The sequence below is a fragment of the Pleurodeles waltl genome, chromosome 10 (assembly GCF_031143425.1).
Source record: "Pleurodeles waltl isolate 20211129_DDA chromosome 10, aPleWal1.hap1.20221129, whole genome shotgun sequence".
Taxonomy (NCBI): Eukaryota; Metazoa; Chordata; class Amphibia; order Caudata; family Salamandridae; genus Pleurodeles; species Pleurodeles waltl.
The window spans coordinates 69,011,738-69,034,938 of NC_090449.1; the positions used below are offsets into that span (position 1 = coordinate 69,011,738).

The 23,201-nt window shown below is 47.2% G+C and overlaps 1 protein-coding gene across 2 annotated transcripts in view; it reads right to left on the reverse strand.

The window, feature by feature from the left end:
- PRKCB (protein kinase C beta) overlaps positions 1 to 23,201 on the reverse strand; it is a 799,526-nt gene that overhangs the window by 194,619 nt on the left and 581,706 nt on the right. For both annotated transcript variants that reach the window (XM_069209698.1, XM_069209697.1), the window contains exons 12-13: positions 18,692 to 18,754; positions 16,279 to 16,417 (exon numbers count right to left, since the gene is read on the reverse strand). In XM_069209698.1, coding sequence (XP_069065799.1) covers positions 16,279 to 16,417; positions 18,692 to 18,754 — 202 coding nt within the window. The remainder of the gene's footprint in view (positions 1 to 16,278; positions 16,418 to 18,691; positions 18,755 to 23,201) is intronic.

Below are 23,201 nucleotides of genomic sequence, written 5' to 3' on the forward strand. Positions count from 1 at the left end.
AAAGAAACTGCTCTTCCGTGGGCCCTGCTCTCTCAGTGTTGACTGTCACGCTGCAGGCAAAGTGCTCTCTGGTGGCCCATGCTCTCACGGTGCTGACTGTCACACTGCAGACAAGTGCTCTCTGGTGGTCCCTGTTCTCTCAGTGCTGACTGTCACACTGCAGACAGAGTGCTCTCCAGTTGTTCCTGCTCTCTCAGTGCTGACTGTCATACTGCAGACAAAGTGCTCTGTGGTGGCACCTGCACTCTCGGTGCTGACTGTCACACTGCAGACAAAGTGCTCTCTGGTGGTCCTTGCTCTCTCAGTGCTGACTGTCACACTGCAGACAAAGTGCTCTCTGGTGGTCCTTGCTCTCTCAGTGCTGACTGTCACACTGCAGACAGACTGCTCTCCCGGTGGTCCATGCTCTCTCGGTGCTGACTGTCACACTGCAGACAAAGTCCTCTGTGGTGGTCCCTGCTCTCTCTGTGCTGACTGTCACACTGCAAAGAAACTGCTCTTCCGTGGGCCCTGCTCTCTCAGTGTTGACTGTCACGCTGCAGGCAAAGCGCTCTCTGGTGGCCCATGCTCTCACGGTGCTGACTGTCACACTGCAGACAAAGTGCTCTCTGGTGGGTCCTGCTCTCTCAGTGTTCGCTGTCACAAGTGCAGAAAAAGTGCTCTCCAGTTGTCCCTGCTCTCTCAGAGCTGACTGTCACACTGCAGACAGAGTGCTCTCTGGTGGTCCCTGCTCTCAGTGCTGATTGTCACACTGCAGACAAGTGCTCTCCTGCGGGCCCTGCTATCTCAGTGCTGACTGTCACACTCCAGACAAAGTGCTCTGTGGTGGCCCCTGCACTCTCGGTGCTGACTGTCACACTGCAAAGAAAGCGCTCTCTGGTGTTGTCTTCTCTATAAGCGTTGACCGTCTCACTGCAGATGTAGTTCTCCCCAGCTGCTCCGCCCGCATGACTGATGCAATGGATAAAGACCCTTGCAGCGGTCAATGCTCCACTACTGATGTCTACCACGTAACAAACAGGCAACATTCTCTCCAGTGCAACCTCCGTCCGCCAACTGCATCGGTGCTCACTGTCTATCAGGAGATCAAGCTCCCGCAGGCGGCCCCGCCTTCCAGTGCTAGCTTTCAACCCCGGATGAGAGAAAACACAGGTACATGACGGGTGCGGCTTCCCCATTGCTCATTGTCACATTGCTAACAGCTCCATAAGGGGGCAGGCAATGCCAGGGGCCACTCTCACACTGCAAGGCACTCCATGCGCCAACAGATGACTAGCGCCAAACATCATAGCACTCGCTGTCACGGAATACACGAAGCACTCTCCACAGACCCTTTCTCCACACTGTCACAGTGTTCCCATAAGGCTCTCAAAGGACCAAACCCAAAAGCAGTGCTCACTGTCACACTGCAGGAAAAACACATGTTGCAATGTCCACTGCCACACCAGCGCTCATTGTCCCACAGCAGGAAAAACACAGGGTGCACGATCCACTGCCACACTATTGCTCACTGTCCCACTGCAGGAAAAACACATGCTGCAATGTCCACTGCCAATCCAGCGCTCACTGTCACACTGCAGGAAAAACACAGGCTGAACGGTCCACTGCCACACTATTGCTCACTTTCCCAGTGCAGGAAAAACACATGCTGCAATGTCCACTGCCACACCAGCGCTCATTGTCCCACTGAGGAAAAACACAGGCTGCACGGTCCACTGCCACACTATTGCTCAATGTCCCACTGCAGGAAAAACACATGCTGCAATGTCCACTGCCACTCCAGCGCTCATTGTCACACTGCAGGAAAAACACATGCCTCAAGGTACACTGTCACACCAGCGCTCACTGCCACACTGCAAGGAAAAACACATGCTGCAATGTCCACTGCCACTCCAGCGCTCATTGTCACACTGCAGGAAAAACACAGGCTGCACGGTCCACTGCCACACTATTGCTCAATGTCCCACTGCAGGAAAAACACATGCTGCAATGTCCACTGCCACTCCAGCGCTCATTGTCACACTGCAGGAAAAACACATGCTTCAAGGTACACTGTCATACCAGCGCTCACTGCCAAACTGCAAGAAAAAACACATGCTGCAATGTCCACTGCCACTCCAGCGCTCATTGTCACACTGCAGGAAAAAACACAGGCTGCACGGTCCACTGCCACACTATTGCTCACTGTCCCACTGCAGGAAAAACATATGCTGCAATGTCCACTGTCACACCAGTGCTCATTGTCACACTGCAGGAAAAACACATGCTGCACAGTCCACTGCCACACCAGTGCTCACTGTCCCACTGCAGGAAGAACACACGCTGCAAGGTCCACTGCCACACCAGCGCTCACTGTCACACTGCAAGGAAAAACACATGCTTCAAGGTCCTCTGTGCACCAGTGCTCAATGTCACCCAAATTCAGGGGTCTTCAAACTGGGGGCGGGCCCCCCAAGGTGGGCCTCAAGTGATCCCACGGGGGCGCCAGGCTCTGGCCAAAAGAAGCATTACTCAGATAACAGTGTTTTTTTTTACTGCATTTTTAAAAAGTTAACAGTACTGCAATGTCCCCTGCACAGTAGTCCTCACTGTCACACTGCAGGCAAAAACACATGCTGCAAGGTCCCCTGCCACACCAGTGCTCACTGTCACACTGCAGGAAAAAACATGTGCTGCAAGGTCATCTGCACACCATTGCTCACTGTCATGCTGCACTGCAGTGCTCACTGTGACACTCCAATAGAATACACATGCTGTATAGTCCACTGCCATAACAGTGCTCACTGCCACACTGCAGGAAAAACGCATGCTGCAAGGACTTACGCACACCAGTGCTCACAATGCAGGAAAAATACATGATGCAAGTTCACCTGCAAACTAGTGCTCACTGTAGGAGAACAGATGCTGCAGGGTCCTCTGCACACTAGTGCTCACTATCACACTTCGGGAAAAAACATATGCTGCAAGGTCCTCTGCACGGTCGTGCTCATGCAGAAAAACACTGGCTGCAAGATCCACTGCCACACCAGTACTCACCGTCACACTGCAGGAAAAACACATGATGCAAGGTCCACTGCCACAACAGTGCTTACTGCAGGAGCAAAACGTGCTGAGAGGTCCCCTGCCACAACACCGCTCACTGTCACATTGCAGGAAAAATACATGCTGCAAGTTCCACTGCCACATTAGTGCTCACTCTTACACTGCAGGAAAAAATCTTATGCTACAAGGTCCCCTGCACACCAGCGCTCACTGTCACACTGCAGGAAAAACACATGCTTCAAGGTCCTCTGTGCACCAGTGCTCACTGTCACCCTAGAGGAAAAAGCACATCTTGTAAGGTCCTCTGCACACCACTGCTCACTGTCCCACTGCAAGGACAAAACATGCTGCAATGTCCTCTGCACACTAGCCCTCACTGTCATACTGCAGGAAAAACACATGCTGCACAGTCCACTGCCACACCAGTGCTCACTGTCCCACTGCAGGAAGAACACACGCTGCAAGGTCCACTGCCACACCAGCGCTCACTGTCACACTGCAAGGAAAAACACATGCTTCAAGGTCCTCTGTGCACCAGTGCTCAATGTCACCCAAATCCAGGGGTCTTCAAACTGTGGGCGGGCCCCCCAAGGTGGGCCTCAAGTGATCCCACGGGGGCGCCAGGCTCTGGCCAAAAGAAGCATTACTCAGATAACAGTGTTTTTTTTTACTGCATTTTTAAAAAGGCAACAGTACTGCAATGTCCCCTGCACAGTAGTCCTCACTGTCACACTGCAGGCAAAAACACATGCTGCAAGGTCCCCTGCCACACCAGTGCTCACTGTCACACTGCAGGAAAAAACATGTGCTGCAAGGTCATCTGCACACCATTGCTCACTGTCATGCTGCACTGCAGTGCTCACTGTGACACTCCAATAGAATACACATGCTGTATAGTCCACTGCCATAACAGTGCTCACTGCCACACTGCAGGAAAAACGCATGCTGCAAGGACTTACGCACACCAGTGCTCACAATGCAGGAAAAATACATGATGCAAGTTCACCTGCACACTAGTGCTCACTGTAGGAGAACAGATGCTGCAGGGTCCTCTGCACACTAGTGCTCACTATCACACTTCGGGAAAAAACATATGCTGCAAGGTCCTCTGCACGGTCGTGCTCATGCAGAAAAACACTGGCTGCAAGATCCACTGACACACCAGTACTCACCGTCACACTGCAGGAAAAACACATGATGCAAGGTCCACTGCCACAACAGTGCTTACTGCAGGAGCAAAACGTGCTGAGAGGTCCCCTGCCACAACACCGCTCACTGTCACATTGCAGGAAAAATACATGCTGCAAGTTCCACTGCCACATTAGTGCTCACTCTTACACTGCAGGAAAAAATCTTATGCTACAAGGTCCCCTGCACACCAGCGCTCACTGTCACACTGCAGGAAAAACACATGCTTCAAGGTCCTCTGTGCACCAGTGCTCACTGTCACCCTAGAGGAAAAAGCACATCTTGTAAGGTCCTCTGCACACCACTGCTCACTGTCCCACTGCAAGGACAAAACATGCTGCAATGTCCTCTGCACACTAGCCCTCACTGTCATACTGCAGGAAAAACACATGCTGCAAGTTCCGCTGCCACACCAGTGCTCACTGTCACACTGCAGGAAAAACACATGCTGCATGGTTCTCTGCACACCAGTGTTACTGTCACACTGCAGGACAAAACATATACTGCAAGGCCCCCCTGCCACACCAGTGCTCAGTGTTCCACTGCAGGAAAAAAAACACATGCTGCAATGTCCTCTGCACACTAGTCCTCACTGTCACACTAAAGGCGAAAACACATGCTGCAAGGTACCCAATCACACCAGTGCTCACTGTCACACTGCAGGAAAAAAACAAGTGCTGCAAGGTCCTCTGCACACCATTGCTCACTGTCACGCTGCACTTCAGTGCTTGCTGTCACACTGCAGGAAAAACACATGCTGCAAGGTCTTCTGCACACCAGTGCTCACTGTCACACTGCAGGAAAAATACATGATGCAAGTTCACCTGCACACTAGTGCTCACTGTAGGTGAACACATGCTACAGGGTCCTCTGCACACTAGTGCTCACTGTCACAATGCGGGAAAAACATATGCCTGCAAGGTCCTCTTCACAATAGTGCTCATGCAGGAAAACACATGCTGCAAGGTTCACTACCACACCAGTACTCACTGTCACATTGCAGGAAAAACACATGCTTTAAGGTCTACTGCCACACTACTACTAACTGTTACACTGCAGAGAAAAACATATGCTGCAAGGTTCCCTGCCAAACCAGCGCTCACGGTCACACTGCAGGAAAAAACACATGCTTCAAGGTCCTCTGTGCACCAGTGCTCACTATCACCCTACTGGAAAAAGCACATCTTGTAAGGTCCACTGCACACCACTGCTCACTGTCCCACTGCAGGGACAAAACATGCTGCAATGCCCTCTGCCCATTAGTCCTCACTGTCACACTGCATGAAAAACACATTCTGAAAGGTCCCCTGCCACACCAAAGCTCACTGTCACACTGCAGGAAAAACAAATGCTGCAAGGTCCTCTGCACACCAGTGCTCACTGTCACACTACACTGCAGTGCTTTCTGTCACACAGCAGGGAAAAAAAACTGCAAGGTCCCTTGCCACACCAGCGCTCTGTCACACTAAAGGAAAAACACATGCCGCAAGATTCTCTGCACACCAGTGCACACTGCAGGAGAAAACAAATGCTGCAAGGCCCCCTGCCATTACAGTGCTCACTCTCACACTGCAGGAAAACTACATACTACCAGGTCCTCTGCCACATCAGCGCTCACTGTCACACTGAGAAACAACACATCCTGTGAGGTCCCCTGCACACCAGTACTCACTGTCACACTGCAGGAAAAAACACATGCTGCAAGGCCCCCTGCCACACCAGTGCTCACTGTCACTCTGCAGGAAAAAACGCGCTGCAAGGTCCTTTGCCACACCAGTGGTCACTGTCACAATGCAGGAAAAACACATGCTATAAGGTCCCCTGCCACACCAGTGCTCACTGTCACATGGAAGGAAAAACACATGCTTCAAGGTCCTCTGTGCACCAGTGCTCACTGTCACCCTTCTGGAAAAAACACAGGGTGTAAGGTCCTCTGCACACCACTGCTCTCTATCCCACTCCAGGGAAAAACATGCTGCAATAGTCTCTGCACACTGGCCCTCACTGTCACACTTAAGGCAAAAACACATGTTGCAAGGTCCCCTGCCACATTAGTGCTCACTGTCACACTGCAGGAAAAAACGCATGCTGCAAAGTCCTCTGCATACCAGTGCTCACTGTCACGCTGCACTGTAGTGCTCACTGTCACACTGCAGGCAAACACATATGCTGCACGGTCCCCTGCCACACCAGTGCTCACTGTCACATGGGAGGAAAAACACATGCTTCAAGGTCCTCTGTGCACCAGTGCTCACTGTCACCCTTCTGGAAATAACACGTGGTGTAAGGTCCTCTGCACACGACTGCTCTCTATCCCACTGCAGGGAAAAACATGCTGCAATAGTCTCTGCACACTGGTCCTCACCGTCACACTTAAGGCAAAAACACATGTTGCAAGGTCCCCTGCCACACCAGTGCTCACTGTCACACTGCAGGAAAAAACACATGCTGCAAGGTCCTCTGCACACCAGTGCTCACTGTCACACTGCACTGCAGTGCTGACTGTCACACTGTTAGTCAAAAACATATGCTGCAAGCCCCCCTGCCACATCAGAACTCACTGTCACACTGCAGGAAAAAAACGTGCCGCAAGGTCCCCTGCCACACCAGTGCTCAGTGTCACACTGCAGGAAAAACACATGCTGCAAGGTCCTATGCTCAACAGTACTCACTGTCACACTGTAGGAAAAAAACACGTGCTGCAAGGTCCGCTCCACACCAGTGCTCACTGTCTTACTGCAAGGAAAAAGCACATGTTGTAAGGTCCTCTGCACACCACTGCTGACTGTCCCACCGCAAGGATAAGCACTTGCTGTAATATCCTCTACACACTAGTCCTCACTGTCACACCGTAGGAATAAACACATGCTGCAAGGTCCCCTGCCACACCAGTGCCTACTTTCACACTGCAGGAAAAAACATGTGTTGGAATGGCTTCCGCCCTGCAGTGCCCACCGTCATGCAGCAGGAAAAGGCACATGTTGCACGGTCCCCTGTCGCATCAGTGCTCACTGTCACACAGCAGGAAAAACACATGCTGCATGTTCCCCTGCCACACCAGTGCTCATTGTCACACTGCAGAATAAACACATGCTGCAAGGTCCCCGCCACACCAACGCTCTGCACACTGCAGGGAAAAACACATGCTGCAAGGTCCTCTGCACACCAGTGCTCACTGTCACACTGCATGAAAAAAACACGTGCTACAATGTCCTCTGCACATCAGTGCTCACTCTCACACTGCACTGCAGTGCTCACTGTTACACTGCAGGAAAAAATACATGCTGCAAGGCCCCCTGCCACACCAGTGCTCACTGTCACACTGGGGGGAAAACACATGTTGCAAGGCCCCCTGCCACACCAGTGCTCACTGTCACACTGGGGGGAAAACACATGTTGCAAGGTCCTCTGCCACATCAGGCTCACTGTCACACTGCAGGAAAAACAGATGCTGCAAGGTCCCCTGCTACCCCAGCGCTCACTGTCCCACTGCAGGAAAAATACATGCTATCAGGTTCTCTGCAGTCCAGTGCTCACTGTCACACTGCAGTCAGTGCCTTCACACTACCTCCGCTCTCTTCCACACTGCAGGCAAAACGCCCTTTACTGCCGAGGCTGAGGGTCCACAAGGTGTTTTTTGAGGGGTTATGAATCCCACTGTCAGCTGTCACACTGCAGACAAAACATCCCGCCAAGGATCTCCAGCAAGCCCAGTGCTGACCATGACACGGTAGGTGCCATCATAGGTGCCCGGATGCTTCAACTTCAGCGTTAGTAATTCACACCAAATTCCAATCTAGGCACCCTGAACCGCGTGCAGGTGATTAGAATTGGAAACCCTAGAGAACACGTGTGCAAATCTAAATTATTTGTTCTTAGCAAATAAAATACTATAAGCCATCTGCCGAAACCCTGTGGGCACGAGCACATGGACAAATACCACATTTCCACATGGCACACGGGCAAATACTACAGTTCCAAATGGCACACGAGCAAATGCACCATTTGCATTTGGCACATGGGCGAAAACTACATCTGCAATTGGCTCACAGGCAAATACCACATTTGCAATTGGCACATATGCAAATACCACATTTGTAATTGGTTCATAGGCAAATACCACATTTACAATTGGCACATGGGCGAAAGCCACATTTGCAATTGGCACATGTGCAAATACCACATTTGCAATTGGTTCATAGGTAAATACCACATTTACAATTGGCACATGGGCGAAATCCAAATTTGCAATTGGCACACAGGCAAATACAACATTTGCAATTGGCACATATGCAAATACCACATTTGCAATTGGCACATGGGCAAAAACCACTTTAGCAATTGACAAAAGGACAAATACCGTCCAATCTGGGAGTATCCGCTTGAAACGGGAGCAGCAACAAGGCTGCAATCTGGACCACACTCTTCTGCAGACACATTTATATCTCTACCCTATCCCTCGCCCCACCAGCATAGACTGATGCTTGCCTGCTCAAATTCTGAGCTTCATTGCCTCATTATGAAAAGCTACCAAGTCTCCAGGGATAATGATGTCAAGGGGAGCTGTGCCACCTCTTTACCTTGGGCCTACACCTGCTGGCACCTTTTAAAACAATGAGAACTTCGTCTTACAAAGGGCCATATGTACGAACACATTTTCCCATAGACATAGAATGGGTAAAACCCTTTGATACATCTGGCCCAAAGTTCCTTGTTTGTTGACTAAGCCGGGAGGGCTGAAACGGGTAATTGTTGCTTGGAAAGAAAGTGTGGTGCAAACTATTCGCAAGTGGTTATAATTTTCTCAAGTAGGAAGGCATAAGCCGGTCTTTTGTTGAGAAAAGTGTCTCCATTTGGAAAAAACCCTTTAATGAACACTCTAACCACCATAGGAATCTTTGTAGAGCAATAGATGGGAAGCATTTACCACCCACGCAGGTTCTCTGCCAGAAACTAGCTCATTTCCTCTCGAGAGATGTTAGAAATAGGTGGCCCAGCAGAGAGCAAGTATAAAACTTCATGCCCAGTCAAATATACCCCCCCTTGTCTTAATCTTAGACTACACCCAGTGAGAGAGAGATGCCTGGATTTACATGTAGCAGCATCTTAAAGCCACTCCTATTGGCTTTGCAAAAGCTTGCTTACAACATAGTTCATGATGGAGTCTCGAACAAAAGGCCTCCTGGCTCGAGATCCCAAAAAATGACTAGTTAAGCCTTTATGCAATCTAGTCAAGCCTCCGTTTAGCCTAGATATGCCTCTATTTAGTCCAGTTGAGCAGGGCCGGTTTTAGGGCAGTGAAACCGGTGCAGCCGCGCCTAGTGCTGATTTTATTTAGGGACGCTGTGTTTAAAAATAGCTACTGGTTTGAAAGTGGGCGAGGTTCCATGTGGGTCCAGCACTTTTCAGGAAGTAATAAAAATGTGAAGATAGCACTGGTTATTAATGTTCCTACTAGTGAGAGATCGAAATTTGTCTAGTGGGCAGTTCTGACGTCATAAATTGGTGCAGAGGGTTAACGCGACTGATGCAGAGAGCATGTGCCATGCAGATCACGGAACTGAGTGTGAGTGAACTGTGAGCAGCGCTATACAATGAAATGTGTGTCAGAGAGGTTAACAGTGGTCTCCAAACTTTTTAATGCTGCCTCCACCATCCTGAGGTGAAAAATAAAAATCACTGCCCCCCCCCCCAGAATTTTTCACAATTATTTTATAAAGATGGCAATGCTTACATATGTCTAGACCTATTTAAACATTGCAGTTAAGTACTGTTACCGTTTTTTAAATGCTTCTTCTTAAAACAAAGCCCTGTTATCTGTATAATGCATCTTTCGGCCAGAGCCTGCCCCCCCCCCCCCCCCCCCCCCCCGATCACTTAAGGACCCCCTAGGGAAGCCGCCCCCCAAGTTTGAAGACCTCTGGGTTAAGGAGAGATGAGGGGCACTGTTGGAGAGGAGGTCATGATTGGAGGTGGGGGCTGGGTACCAAAAAACACGGCTGTCACCCTGGGCGCCACCAGCCGTAAAGTCGCCCCGAAGTTGAGCTTCTTTTCAAGTCAAATGATCGCAAAGTTCGGCCTAGTTTTTTGCCGATCACCCTTCTCCCTGCCCCTTTCCAAAGTTCTGGGAAAGATGGAGCCTGATCCGGTGCAGGGACGAGGCGTGCTTCAAACTTACTCCCCAGGACAGTCCAATTACCATCCAGGCCACGCATGGTGTCGGGGTCCCACCTGGAGGAAAGTGCGTTAGAACAGACAGCAACACGACTCTCTGCACAAACAATTTAAAAGACTGATTTGCACGTTTTCGCTACTTCATGGAGCAAAATCTGAAATCGGATGCATAAGAGCGATGTGTGCAAACTATAAGTGTATTGTCAATGTTGGCGCACGAGGGCTCTCCTCCGACGCGCCCTGAAGGCCGTGTTGAGCTCCTTAAATCACAAATGTTAAATTACTGGCGTGGCAGTGCGAGGCCATGGTACAGCGTTCATGGGGGGGGGGGGGGGAGTCATGCAGGCTGAAGCATCTTTTGGGTGAAATATGCCCTAATCCTTACAATCCAGCGCGACCATTTTGCCCCGTCGTTAGAATCCTTATTCACTGGCTCGGGTGTGGTTGGGGTCTGGTGTCCGGCGGCTCCGGTCCCTAGTGGCCCCAGGCGGTACCCGGCCTAGGGCCTGGGTATTAACGCGGCGGTAAGAAGCTTACCCGGCGCGCGCAGGGGCCGAGCAGCACCGTGACTCATCACCGCCGACGAACCGAGGCACCCCTTGTTACACGGCGCTGTCAGGGACATGTATCCCTGTGCGACACGTCCGATCAGAGCGGATTCATATTCCAGGCCCGCGGTGCCTCCGCGGACAATACGCTGAATCTGGAATCCATGCATCTTCTCGTTAGATTTTTTTTTATATATATCTTAAACACAATCCGAACCATACCATTTATTTAGCATTTACACATATACCCGTTCAAGCCAAAATATTTTCCATAAAGCCTGCACAGACATCTTGAATCCGCCTTTCAGCATAAGAAAATCATTTTAATGTTTTTGTAGCTTGAGGTATTCGGTTAGCCGTTGAAAAAAGTAGCAGAATATAATAAAAAAAAGTGCGCAGTAATTAATTTAAAATTAATTTACTAAATTGTGACAAAACAGGTAGGCAGCTTGCATAATTATTGATTCCGTATCCCTAGATCTTTTATAATGGCTGCAGAACAACGATAACATTAAAAAGTCATCACGTTTGTAGTAGGTGGTGTGTTTGCCATATTTATTTATTTGTTTACAAGTCTTCGCCTGCTTAGTAAATAATCGTTAAAAACACAGGACGGCGAGAATCTAAAATGTTTATTCTAAAGGATTAAACACTGAATTCAAAGAGACACCTCTTTATTTGTTCAAAACAATCATTACATACAAGTCACAAACAAATCTGCAAAACAAAAAATGTTTAAACTGCAGCTTAATCCCACCAGTCGCAACCACAGGAGCAATACATGTCCATATTTCCTGACTCTTGTGGTTACCAATAAGTTAAAGATGCCTCATATTTGGGGATTCAAATTGTAAGATATTTCGAAGTCCCCATTCCAGCATCAGCAAGTGGAATGCTTGGGCTTGCAAGAATGCACAGAAATAAAATTAGCCCCCGGGGTGTCACAGCATTTCACACACAATTTGAAAGTACTGTCACGTATATGGCCTTAGCTCCAAGGCTTACGCCCATAGTATTTGTGACCAGAAAGTTTGCACACAAAAAAAAAAACACTAAGGAGTACGCCCAAGTGTAGCCTCACATGGGTGAAACTTGGCACAAGCCAGTTGAAAATAGGAATGCCAAGGCACCACTAAGGTCTGCTGAAGACCGGCCTAGCGCCACCTCAACGCAGGCATAAGGCACAGAATATCCTCTTATTGGTTAAACAAATCTTAACTTTTTTTTTTAGAAGACTGCCCAGACTGGCATGGAGGTCCTGTTCTGGGCACATCTGCTATGACAAACTAAAGGGGCTTAATTAGAGGCTGGCGGACAGGGCACTTTACCACAAAAGTCGAGCAGCCCGTCTGACAAACTCAAAACAGTTCACAGTTCAGGAGAAATACTCCATTTTTACCCTCTGTTGTATATACATGTGCTAATAAATGTTTAAACGCAGCGCGTGCTTTTAGTTGTTAGGTTGTGCATGTGCCATTAGGCTCAATAAGACCTTGAGTTTTTTTCTGTGTTCTGAAACTGGCTCTGCCAGCCTTTAAGGAATGTGATGATTTAAGTTCAACTGAGTTTCTCTGGCTGGTCCAGCTTGCCTGTTACAGCAGTTGACTTATGACCTCAGGAGCACTGCTGTTTATCTTTGTGGGCTCTTGTATGTATGCAGCAATAAAATATCTTTTACGGCATCAGACATTTTCGTTTCCCTGAACAAGTTATTGGAGAAGAGGCATACAACACCCTCGAACATAGGACCATCAGCCAAAGTACCTCAGACCATCCTCCCAGTTTAGGGAGACAGTCTGGAGTATCTTTTTCTTGTTCAGGACACCAGATAAAAGCCTAATGGTCACAATTATAAAAGCAAAGAAATAATCCCCATACACTAGGGAAACATTCTCAACGTGTCAGGGCCACATGACATTTGTCATTCAAAAAAAAAAAAAAAATCCTGTTTTGGGAGTTAAAAACTCTGCTGTACTGGAGCATTGAACATTTGTGCCCACACAGCTAAGCGTCAGTGCCTTCTGCAGCTCAGATATTCCTGCCAATCAGGTGGAGATCTCTAAAGATGATGGGCTGTACTCTGCCACGTCAGAGGAGTATTTCACCTGCGGAATGGGGTACAGCTCACCAGACGCCAAATATGCCCCTAAGTCAGCGCTATCAAAAAACACTCCTGAAAACCTGTTTAGAAAATGAAAGACAAAATACAACAGAAAAAATCCTTCAAAGTCATCTGCCTTTGGTCGCCATCAGCAAGTCAACAATGGGCACACAGATAAACATAACCAAATAAAAGCAAACCCAAGAATTCAAATAGGTTAACTTGTCCGTGTCAAGAAGGACTAACATGGCCACCAAGGTCCATGTTACAAACAGTGCCCCTGGGTGCCAAACAGGTGTGTGTGTATGTTTTCTGCACCCCCCTGGGCACGGATGCATTACAGAAAAAGGTGCAGACACATGCACCCGCTTCTGTAATGCAGAGTGCCAGAGTACATAGTATGCCAGCAGTTTCATCGTAGGGTATTCTCTCATTGGCATGGGGGTGTGGCTCAATGATAATGAGGGAATCAATTTGCCTTACGTCCACCCCCCCATTATGTACATAGACACAGAGGAAGGCCCCCGGTGTACTGAAAACACATGGCAACATCGTTTGTGCAGTGGCGGAAGAATCCACCTTAGCGGTGGAAACATCCACATGCAGGCTGGTGTCGTCACTCACTGTACCTGCCTGCAGGGAGAGCTACATGCCACCCTCAAAGTGCAGGTAGCTGCAGCCTGCCCTATGAAACATGGAATGGCTTGTAAGCAGCCACTCGTATTTCAGTAAATACTCTCCCCCAGGGCAGCAATACGCTCCCCCAAGGCTGCTGCTTGATTGTAAAAAGGTGCACCGCTCCTGTTTATGTACGATGGACCTGCTTAAAAGTGCACCGTGGTGCAGAGACAATGCACCCATTATATAATACGGGCCCAAGACTACATATTATCTATGAGGCACCCTCAAAAGAAGAAAACAAATCCTTAAAATACTTAAGATGAAAGCAAGGAACATCTAATGTCCATTAGCTTTCCTCTTGGCAGAAAGGTATAGCAAAAAAAACTAAGGTAACATTTGTGAAGGAAGCTTGGGAACTCAGATCTCAGACATCAACAGCAAATGTGACGCGGAATGTTGTGACTCAGAAATGACCAGCTTAGTCTTCAAATATAGATTAAAATACCCTGGAACCCAAGTGAAGATGGTCAACAAGAAAAGTATCCAAGGGAGGTCTGCAAGGGAACCTCGGGGTGAAAACAAGAACTTAGAAAATAAGGAACTGGACTGAAATCAAAGTATGCAAATAATGACATGAGATCAGCTTAGTTCCCCTAAGGATGCTGCACTCCACAAAGCTGTAAGAACTGGCACACCTTATAGCCAACCTCTGTAAGTATGCCGCAGACTGCAAACTGACTGAAACTTATCAGGTGAGGGCACACCAAGCTGTGCACTCAGTGGTTGAAGTGGGCGGGGGAACAATGTTTCCCAGCTTTATTCATTTGATCAAAACAGTTCCACTACTTTATTTAAAATTAAAAAACACCCATTCCTCACTGATTGTGTCTTTGTGAGTTGAAAGTGGAGAAGTGTCTGCCCTACTGTGAAGTGAGAGACAGCTAAAGAAGAATCAAGCCTACTCCCCAGAGGGCCTGCTACCTAACAGAAATGTAATGAGTGCAGCTGGTTAATCAGCACATACAGGCTTTAAACGATAGAATCTGGAATAGGCCAATTTAATGGAAAACTATGAAAATGGTTTACACTAGGAACAGTCAGTGTCTTACTAAAAACATAACTTTTGAAAGCATTGTAAGCATTTAAGAAGTCTTCTTTACACATTCTGCAACAATTCATTTATACTGTGTACAACGTTATACTGTCATATTTGTTTTAAATTGGCACACATTCACAGTGCTTTCTATCAGAGGCCTGAGCTTCATAGCACTATAAATACGCAGCACTATCTCCCCAGTGCATAGACCAGAATTCGAGCCAGTGACTGCCTGGTTACACTCACACACAGCTGAAGTGACTGCATTAAACAACTCAGCTTTTCTACCAGAAAAATGCAATTTCCACTGAATGTTTTAAGTTGCGTTTAATTTTCATTTAAGGTGTGGGCATTACATTTAATATGCAGTTACCAATATGTAAAATGCCAACAAAATAATCATAGAATATTTTGTTCTTTTCAGCCATGTCTCCGTCTATATTATTGTTCCTGGTTTCTCTGTTTTATGTTAAGTTTCTATCTATGGTTGGGCCTTTAAACTGGATAAATCCACTCTTTCTGTATTTTTATGTCGACCGTCTAACACAATTTTGTTTGATTCCTCTGTATGCCTTTTATAACACCTCAGATGAAAACATTACTCTCTGTTATACTAATTCTTTCATTTTGTTTCCTCTCACTTTCATGACAATGTTTTTACATTGCCCTGAAAAAATAAATGGGTCCCATACAATAAAACTAAACGGGACATGACAGCCATACAAGCTGCTGACGACTGTCACTGTTTCACCGAGGAAATGCAGTGATGGATTCACACAATTAGTACACATGGCTGGTCTCAAGGTGGATTCTCCGAAGATGTGACTTCTCTGCCCCCTGCGCAACCAATGACAATCCCACCTGAGACATTAAACGATGAAGCAGCTAAACCCTGTTTCCCATACAAGATGCTTGTAAGGCTCAAATGCAAAACACATCTTGGTAGCCTACAGTTCCACAAAGTACGCCAAGGTCTTTATTCTTGCAAATTCAGAATGAAGGCCCAAGGCTGTATGAAGTCAAAACTTATAATGTAAGCTACTTTCCACTCACACCCTCAGCTTCATGGAGATGCAGGCTTCTGTATAAACACAGTAAATGCAAAAGCAGTGGGAAGGGCAAACCTACAACCCTAAAAACTCATTTTCCACTGGACAAGAAAAATACTATTTTTGATTTTGAAAGGTATGGAAGGGGATTTGCATTGATTTAGAGAACTCCCTACAGAACTCAAATTGCTTTTATTATAACACTAACTTCCATTTGCAAGATAGAGATTTGGCATTTTGGTAAATTGATTGCGCGGCACAGAAACGTGATGAGCATTTCTGCTGACTGCGTTCCCACAGCCCGGACATAAGAAACTGTAGTGCTGAACTACGATAGTGTGGGGTTCCTGCAGGCAACTGATTAGGAGGTGAGTGGACTGCAAGAACCCCCCTGGTGGAATTAAAGGTTATATGTAGCGCTTTGCGGCAGGGCAGTGCCTGGTGGTGTGGCAAGCTCACCTCTGGGGCGATGTAGTCTGGCGTACCGCAGAAAGTCTTGGTGGTTACACCATCCCAGATGTTTTCTTTGCACATCCCAAAGTCTGCAATTTTAATGTGTCCTTCAGAGTCCAGCATCACATTATCAAGCTTCAGGTCCCTGCAGGAGAAGCAGCATCCTTAGTAAGCATTCAGAGGACGGGCACGTCTCACACGATGAGGCAGACAACTACACAGAGACTTACCTTATGTTCCTCACAATAAGGCAATCAGAAGTGTTCTGCACCCCAATACCTCTGAGGAACATTCCTGATCTACAAGGACAGAGAACCCCTTTGTCTCAGAACTCTCCCCCAACCTCATGCCAGGGAAACAAATCGTATAAATAAGGGGATTTCTGTTTTTCCCACTTCAGAACAGAGTTTCTTTTCTTTCTGCAATTGTCTCCCTTATCCATTTCCACAGTGGGGCAGGCTTCTTTAAAGTAGTATCACTATCACCTATACCTAAAGAGGAGCACCAATCTTAAAGGATGCTTCACTCCCACTCATCCCACCCACGCCTAAGTTTAAAACACTTTTCATTAAGAAGGCATCTCTCACCCATAGTCCTAGTTGAGCAATCTTATTTAAGGAGGATTCTTACATACTTATATCTAGAGTGAGGTGTCTTTGTTTAAAGACTGTTCACTCTTAATGATATCTAGAATGTTGTATCTTTCATTAAAGAAGTTTCGCCCTTATTCATATTAAGAGTTGACCATCCTTTATTTACGAGGTCACTCTTTTTGCCCATATCTAGAATGGGCACCTTCCTTTAACAAGGCTATTTGCCAACCTACATACTGAATGGTGTCCCTTTAGTTAAGGAAGTTAATTCTTAGCTATTTCTAGAGTGGATCGACCTTTGCTAAGAAGGCGTCTTGTTTACCCGTATCTAGAGTAGACATCTTTCTTTAAGGAGGCTTCTCTGTTGTTTCTAGAGTAGGCCACCTTTTTAAGAAATTATCTGCCTTACCAATAGTTACAGTATAACACCCTTCGGTTAGGTGGCCTTTCCCTTTCCCATATCGAGATTAAAGCATCCTTTCAAAGGCGGCTTCTGTGTTGCCCATTTCTAAAGTAGAGCTACCTTCACTAACATGGTGTCTCCCTCGTCTATATTTCGAGTAGAGCACCCTTCTTTAATCAGACAGTGTCCTTTACCATATCTAGACTAGAAAAGAATCATTTAAAAGTGTATCTCCTCCATATCTAGATAGAACCACAACAAGGATTCTCTTTAACTGATATCTGCGGTGGAGTAACCTTTTATATGTAGACACCCTATCTAGAGTGGAAACCTCTTTTTTGAGGAGGATACTATCCGACCCATATCCAGAATGGAATCCTCTTCAGTAAGAAGGCTAATAATGTCCTAATAGCTGGAGCATCTTTTGTTAAGGAGGCTTTTCTTGGCATATCTAGACAAGGGCACCCACCATTAAAGAGCCTCTACCCTTTGCCTGTATGTAGAATGGAGCATCTTTCTTTGGGCAGAGAAGGGAAAGGCATGGAAGTCAGAGTGGTAAAAAGCAACAGGTGTAGAAAAGGTGTAGAAAAGGAAGAAAAAGGGTCCGAGAGAGGTGAAAACAAAAGGACAGACTACAGAGCAGGGGGAGCACAGAGAGAACATCAAGGTAGCACATGGAGGCAAGAGGGCGGAGAAGAGGGGAGAATAAAGAGGGACAAGAATGAGGGGTAACATTTGTTTGGTCGTGCTGGCAAGAGGCAAAAAATAAGGAAGAGCCCAGGAGGTGCAATGAGGATTGAGACTGGGAGAGAAAACAGAGTGATTTTTGTTTACTAATACCTTCTAGAAGCACACTTTCGGGCTCTGGTGAAGCCACTAATAATTGGCAATGGTGAAGAGTGCATGGGTGCTTAAACATATCTTAGTAAAAATATTAACTCACAAAGTCATACTTTTACAATGTGAGTGTTTCTTTAGGTAATATTCAGGAAAACCAGCATTTTTAAGAGAATGGATCATTCCCTCCAAGTGCTGTAAATGTGTAACTTTTTTTCTCGAGACAGAAAATAAAAACACCTCCCTATCACATTAACACAATTAACAACTAGCAGGCAATGGTCACAATTCTCTAATATTCAAGGTTGGAGACAGGTCTCACCTGATAAAATTGCAGAAAGAGGGGAAGAAGATAGGAGGGAACACAGGAAGAGGACTGCAAAGCACAGAAGAGGATAAACAGAGGAGAGCAAAGAAGACAGGGAGGAGCTGTAACACTAGCAGAAGGAATGACTTGGGACAGAGAGGGGGCAAAAACAGAAAGGACAGCAATAAGGAGAGCAAATAGGGGTGAATGAAAGAGAGAAAAAAGCAGATAAGTTAAAGGGGAGATGAGCGAAGACTCAAGAAGGAGATTCTGACTCACCGATAGACTATGCCTTTGGAGTGCAGGAAGAAGAGGCCAATAGCAATCTCTGCTGCATAGAACCTGCAAGGAGAGATGAGACAAAATGGAGGTTAAGCAACAAGAAAGCATGAACAAAAGTAAGACAGTTGTCTGATGTTCAGAGAACACCATTAGAGTGCTGGGGAAGTCACTGCTGAGACATCAGAGCTAGGGTCTGACAACGCTGGAGAACCAAGAAAAGTATCAATGGAATTCAATGGGAAAGCTCCTACTAGGAGACAATGAAAAACAAAAAGTAGGGGCAAATGCATGTCTCTGTCCATGGTCTGGGATTTCTATAGAGTAAACTCGGCTGCAAGAAATAGGGGTGCAACACCCCCTATGTGAGACAAGACAGTAAGATTTGTGCACATGGTTAGGGACACAACAGGGTGTATGCTTTAGAGTAAAAGGCACAAGATGCCGGGAGGCTCCTTATGGATGACAGACAAGATGTTCCTTGAAAATGTGCATTTTCAGCTCCTTCCTGAGGTGAGGGAGAGGAAAGAGAGGCTGGCTATTAACTCCTAATCTGGGTGCATAAACTGAGAAAGCCTTATATTATGTTTTTTTTCCTTTTTGCATCTCTTGAGTTCCAAACTGTCAATGTCACTGCTTCATGAGCTGCTCTTGCCTCTTGAGATGGCCCTCGAATCTGGTCAGGAAGTCTGGACTGTTAGTTGCTTCTGCCTTAGAGGTTGCATGACCGGTCCTGAAGATGACTTCTATGAACCTAGTACAGTTCCAATTAAGGGCCAAGTTTGACCAGCTATCAAACTCTGGATGCCAAGTAACCCATCCTCCGAAGAGCCAATCCCCCCAATTTACCAGCCGCTCCTGAGACAACCAATCGCCCAACTGACAGACATGTCATGGATCCAGCATTCAAGTGCCATAAAGTGGACACAAGGTGTGAGGATGTAAGTGCCTGGTTTGTGCTGTGAGCAGCATCTGCCTCAATTTACACATTTCTGGATCACCCTCCTATTCCCCATTGTCCGTACATCCTCAAAACATAGTGAGACTATTGGCATTTATACCCTAACGTTACGACCAGTGAAGCACATTCTCTGTGCATTACTGGTAATATATAAATGATGTAGGAACCCTGAGCTGTACCACAGTGTATAATTTAGGAATACACATTATGGATTTGGGTACTTTTATTTGCACATCAAGCAGTAGTAAAAATCACATTTCACAGGGGACTGTCAAACATGGTGATATTTCACAGTATCCTGTGAAAGATGGATTTTGTCATCATAGTAACAGTGCTCACACCGCCCTGTAGAGCTTCACCCTCGCCAGAGCTACTAAGATCATGCAGCATGGAGGACAAAATAATGCCACACGTTATCTAAATTATGTGGCAATAGGTGCCAATTTTGCAGCACATCTGCTGGCAGAATTATTTTCATGTAGTTGAGATAGAAATGTTTTTTGAGCATCTAAAAGTTATGGAAATTATCTGAGAAATATGGTAGATGCATAAATATGCAGTAAATGCTGCAGCCACATAATCTACACTGGCCCTCAGCATTGACCACAGTTTTATCTAAAATGCGTTAGTAAAAGGTAAATTAAGCCTAAATATTCTGATTCCAATCTTTGTCCATTGTTATCTACACTTCAAATAAAACTGCTTTTTCAAGATAACTACCACAAAACATTCACTTAACATAAAAAACACATAAAGGGTAATGTGCAATATGTTGTCATCGTGAGACTCAGGTGACAGATGTAAAGCCATTCACGTGAACTGATCAACTATGAACCTAGCAGGAAGCTGCAAGACCTCCAGCTGCCACTTAAGTGCCAAGAGATGAATGAGACTCAATGGAATCCAATATCTCAACAGCCAATGAGGTACAGCTTTGCATAAACAATCAGGGGCCTTCTCTAGGAAATTATCCTAATTTGCATCACAGAGCAAGATACCGGGTACTATAAGAGGGGTTCTCGTGCACACACCAGAAGATGGTGCCCGGCTAGCTGGATGGGCAGCATTGAGATGTGGCAGAGGCTGCCCACAACACCCTGTAAAGTGCTTCAGACCACTGGCCTATGAGACTTTCTCACATAGGCCAGCACATTTCTGCAGACCATTAGGACCCCAGCGGTCGTTGTAAATGTGGCAGTAGTACTGCCAACAGGCTGGCGGTACATACCGCCACATTATAAACTGGCGGTTTGGGTTTAGCCAACCCGCCAATATACCACACCGACCGCCATGGCAGTAGCAACTGCCGGGCTGGAGATAATCTCCAACCTGGCGGGCGCTACTGTATCGCCCGCGGCATTTTAACCCTGCCTACCGCCATGGTCTTTGTGGCGTTCGTAACACCACGAAAACCATGGCGGTAGGCCCTACCAGTGACAGGGAATTCCTTCCCTGTCACTGGTAGGAGGCCCACCCACCCGCCTTACTCTCCCCCAGACACCCCCCACCCTCCCTCCATCCACGCTTCCCCCTTCAAATCCCCCCAATACACGCACATTCGCAAGCACACACCACGCATTCACACACTCACTCACACAGGTATACACACATTCATACATGCATGCATCCATTCATTCACGCACGCACCCGTACACACATTCATACTGACACACAGACACGCATTCACATTTCCATTCATACACGCATTCTCACACATGCATACACCCATGCAAACAACACTACACACACACATTCGCATTCACGCACACATGCACACATTCATGCACACCCCCCCCACACACAACACCTCCCCCCCCCCCCAACCTGCTCCCCCGTCGGAAACCTGACTTATCTGCATCCAGGGGTCTTCCAGCAGGGGACAGGATGGGGTGCTGCTACCGTCAGCAGCGCCCACCAGCAGAACACCACCAGGCCGTATTATTTGACATAATATGGCTGGCGGCGGTCTACTGGCATGGCACTGCTGGTGATAGCAGCGCCACCTTAACACCATCCGCCAGTATGGCCTCAGCGGATTTCCACCCTTCTTGTGGCGGAAATCCGGCTGTGGGCATATTTTTGCTGACGGATGTTAGCCACGTCGACGGTCTTTTGGCGGCCGGTGGCACTTACAGCCAATGTTATAATGTGCCCCAAAGAGTCTTAAAATAGCCGAGAGGAAAGCTGCCTGGCCCAGCTGTGCCAACACTTGCTATGAAGATAGAGCTCCCAAGCATGGATGTATGTAAATGACCTAATTTTGTCCACAAGTTGGAAAGGGTTAATGTTGTAAACCATGCACTTTGGTTACATGTGCTTAAAGGGCAAAGGCCCTTCCGGTCATGTTGCCAATCTATACAACTGCTTCATCCCAAAGCACCCCACCTACTTAAACAACTAACAACAATGTGTGCGGCTATCTTTAGACTCCCCACTGGACCGGAGAGCTACTACTGACTCTGTCAATACAGTCCTGAAAACCATGACTTGTTCTAACCCACTACCTGCCCCATCAGCTTGTGAATGAGGAATAACAGTTGCTTTAGCATCAAATTACGGAGTGGGCGGCTGGGATGGAGGTCTGGAGGGAACAAGTCCTGGTCAGATCCCTCACAAGCAGGGCGCGGGGTGGCGAGCTCCCCAAGAATGGATTCTTAGCCTCCTGAGATCGACTGGCCCCCTAGTGATGCTGTATCTTGATATTCTGAGCAGGCTGGTATCTGCACAGCCCTGCCTGCTCCACTGAAGAAGCTAGCTTGTGCATAATGCATGAACGTCAGCACGGACGTGTCCTCATTTCACCGGCACTGCTCGAGCATTGGATGACACAACTTCAAGCTGAGAGCAATAATTAAACACCGCGGAGCACTGAGGGGTGGGGTGCACGGTTGCAGCGTCTTGGGAAGCAGCAGTTTGGATGGACACACCAAAGAGCTGCCCCGTTGCTTTGCTTTGTAAATATATAGCGCTTTAAGTGGAGAAGCAGGCTACTCATTAATCCAGTAATTATTGATTACTTTTGTTTTCTGGGACTAGCCTCGTGCTAGAAGGGCAATCAATCCACCCATTTGCTCCAGTTTCATTGTGGTAGGTTAGATTGCAGGGAGTGGTCATTCGTGGGGTGTGTTGTGAACCATGGAGTAAACCACAGTGGGGTGGACAGGTGGGTTACAGGTGAGAAGGTGCGCCTAGGTAGCATGGATGTTGGTTCGAAGAAGGGGAGGCTTTGGTCTATGAAATGAGCTGTAGGCATTTTGCAGAAATGCATTAGAGGAGAGAAGCATGCAATCTAGGGTAGGCTTTTCTCCGATCTCTCGTCCAATCAGTTAAAAGGAACTAAAAAAATCAGTGATTCTAAAGCTTCTGTGGCATGACTGCTTCCCATCTGAGAGTGTTGACAATAAACAGACTTCCAGGTCACAGGTCAGAGCACTGCACACTGAAATCTATCTCTCTCTCTTGCAGCAGTGCATTCTGGGACATGGGGAATAGTCTGTCTGTGAGCAGATCAGGACCCAACATCATAACACACTCTTCTGAGATTTCTAA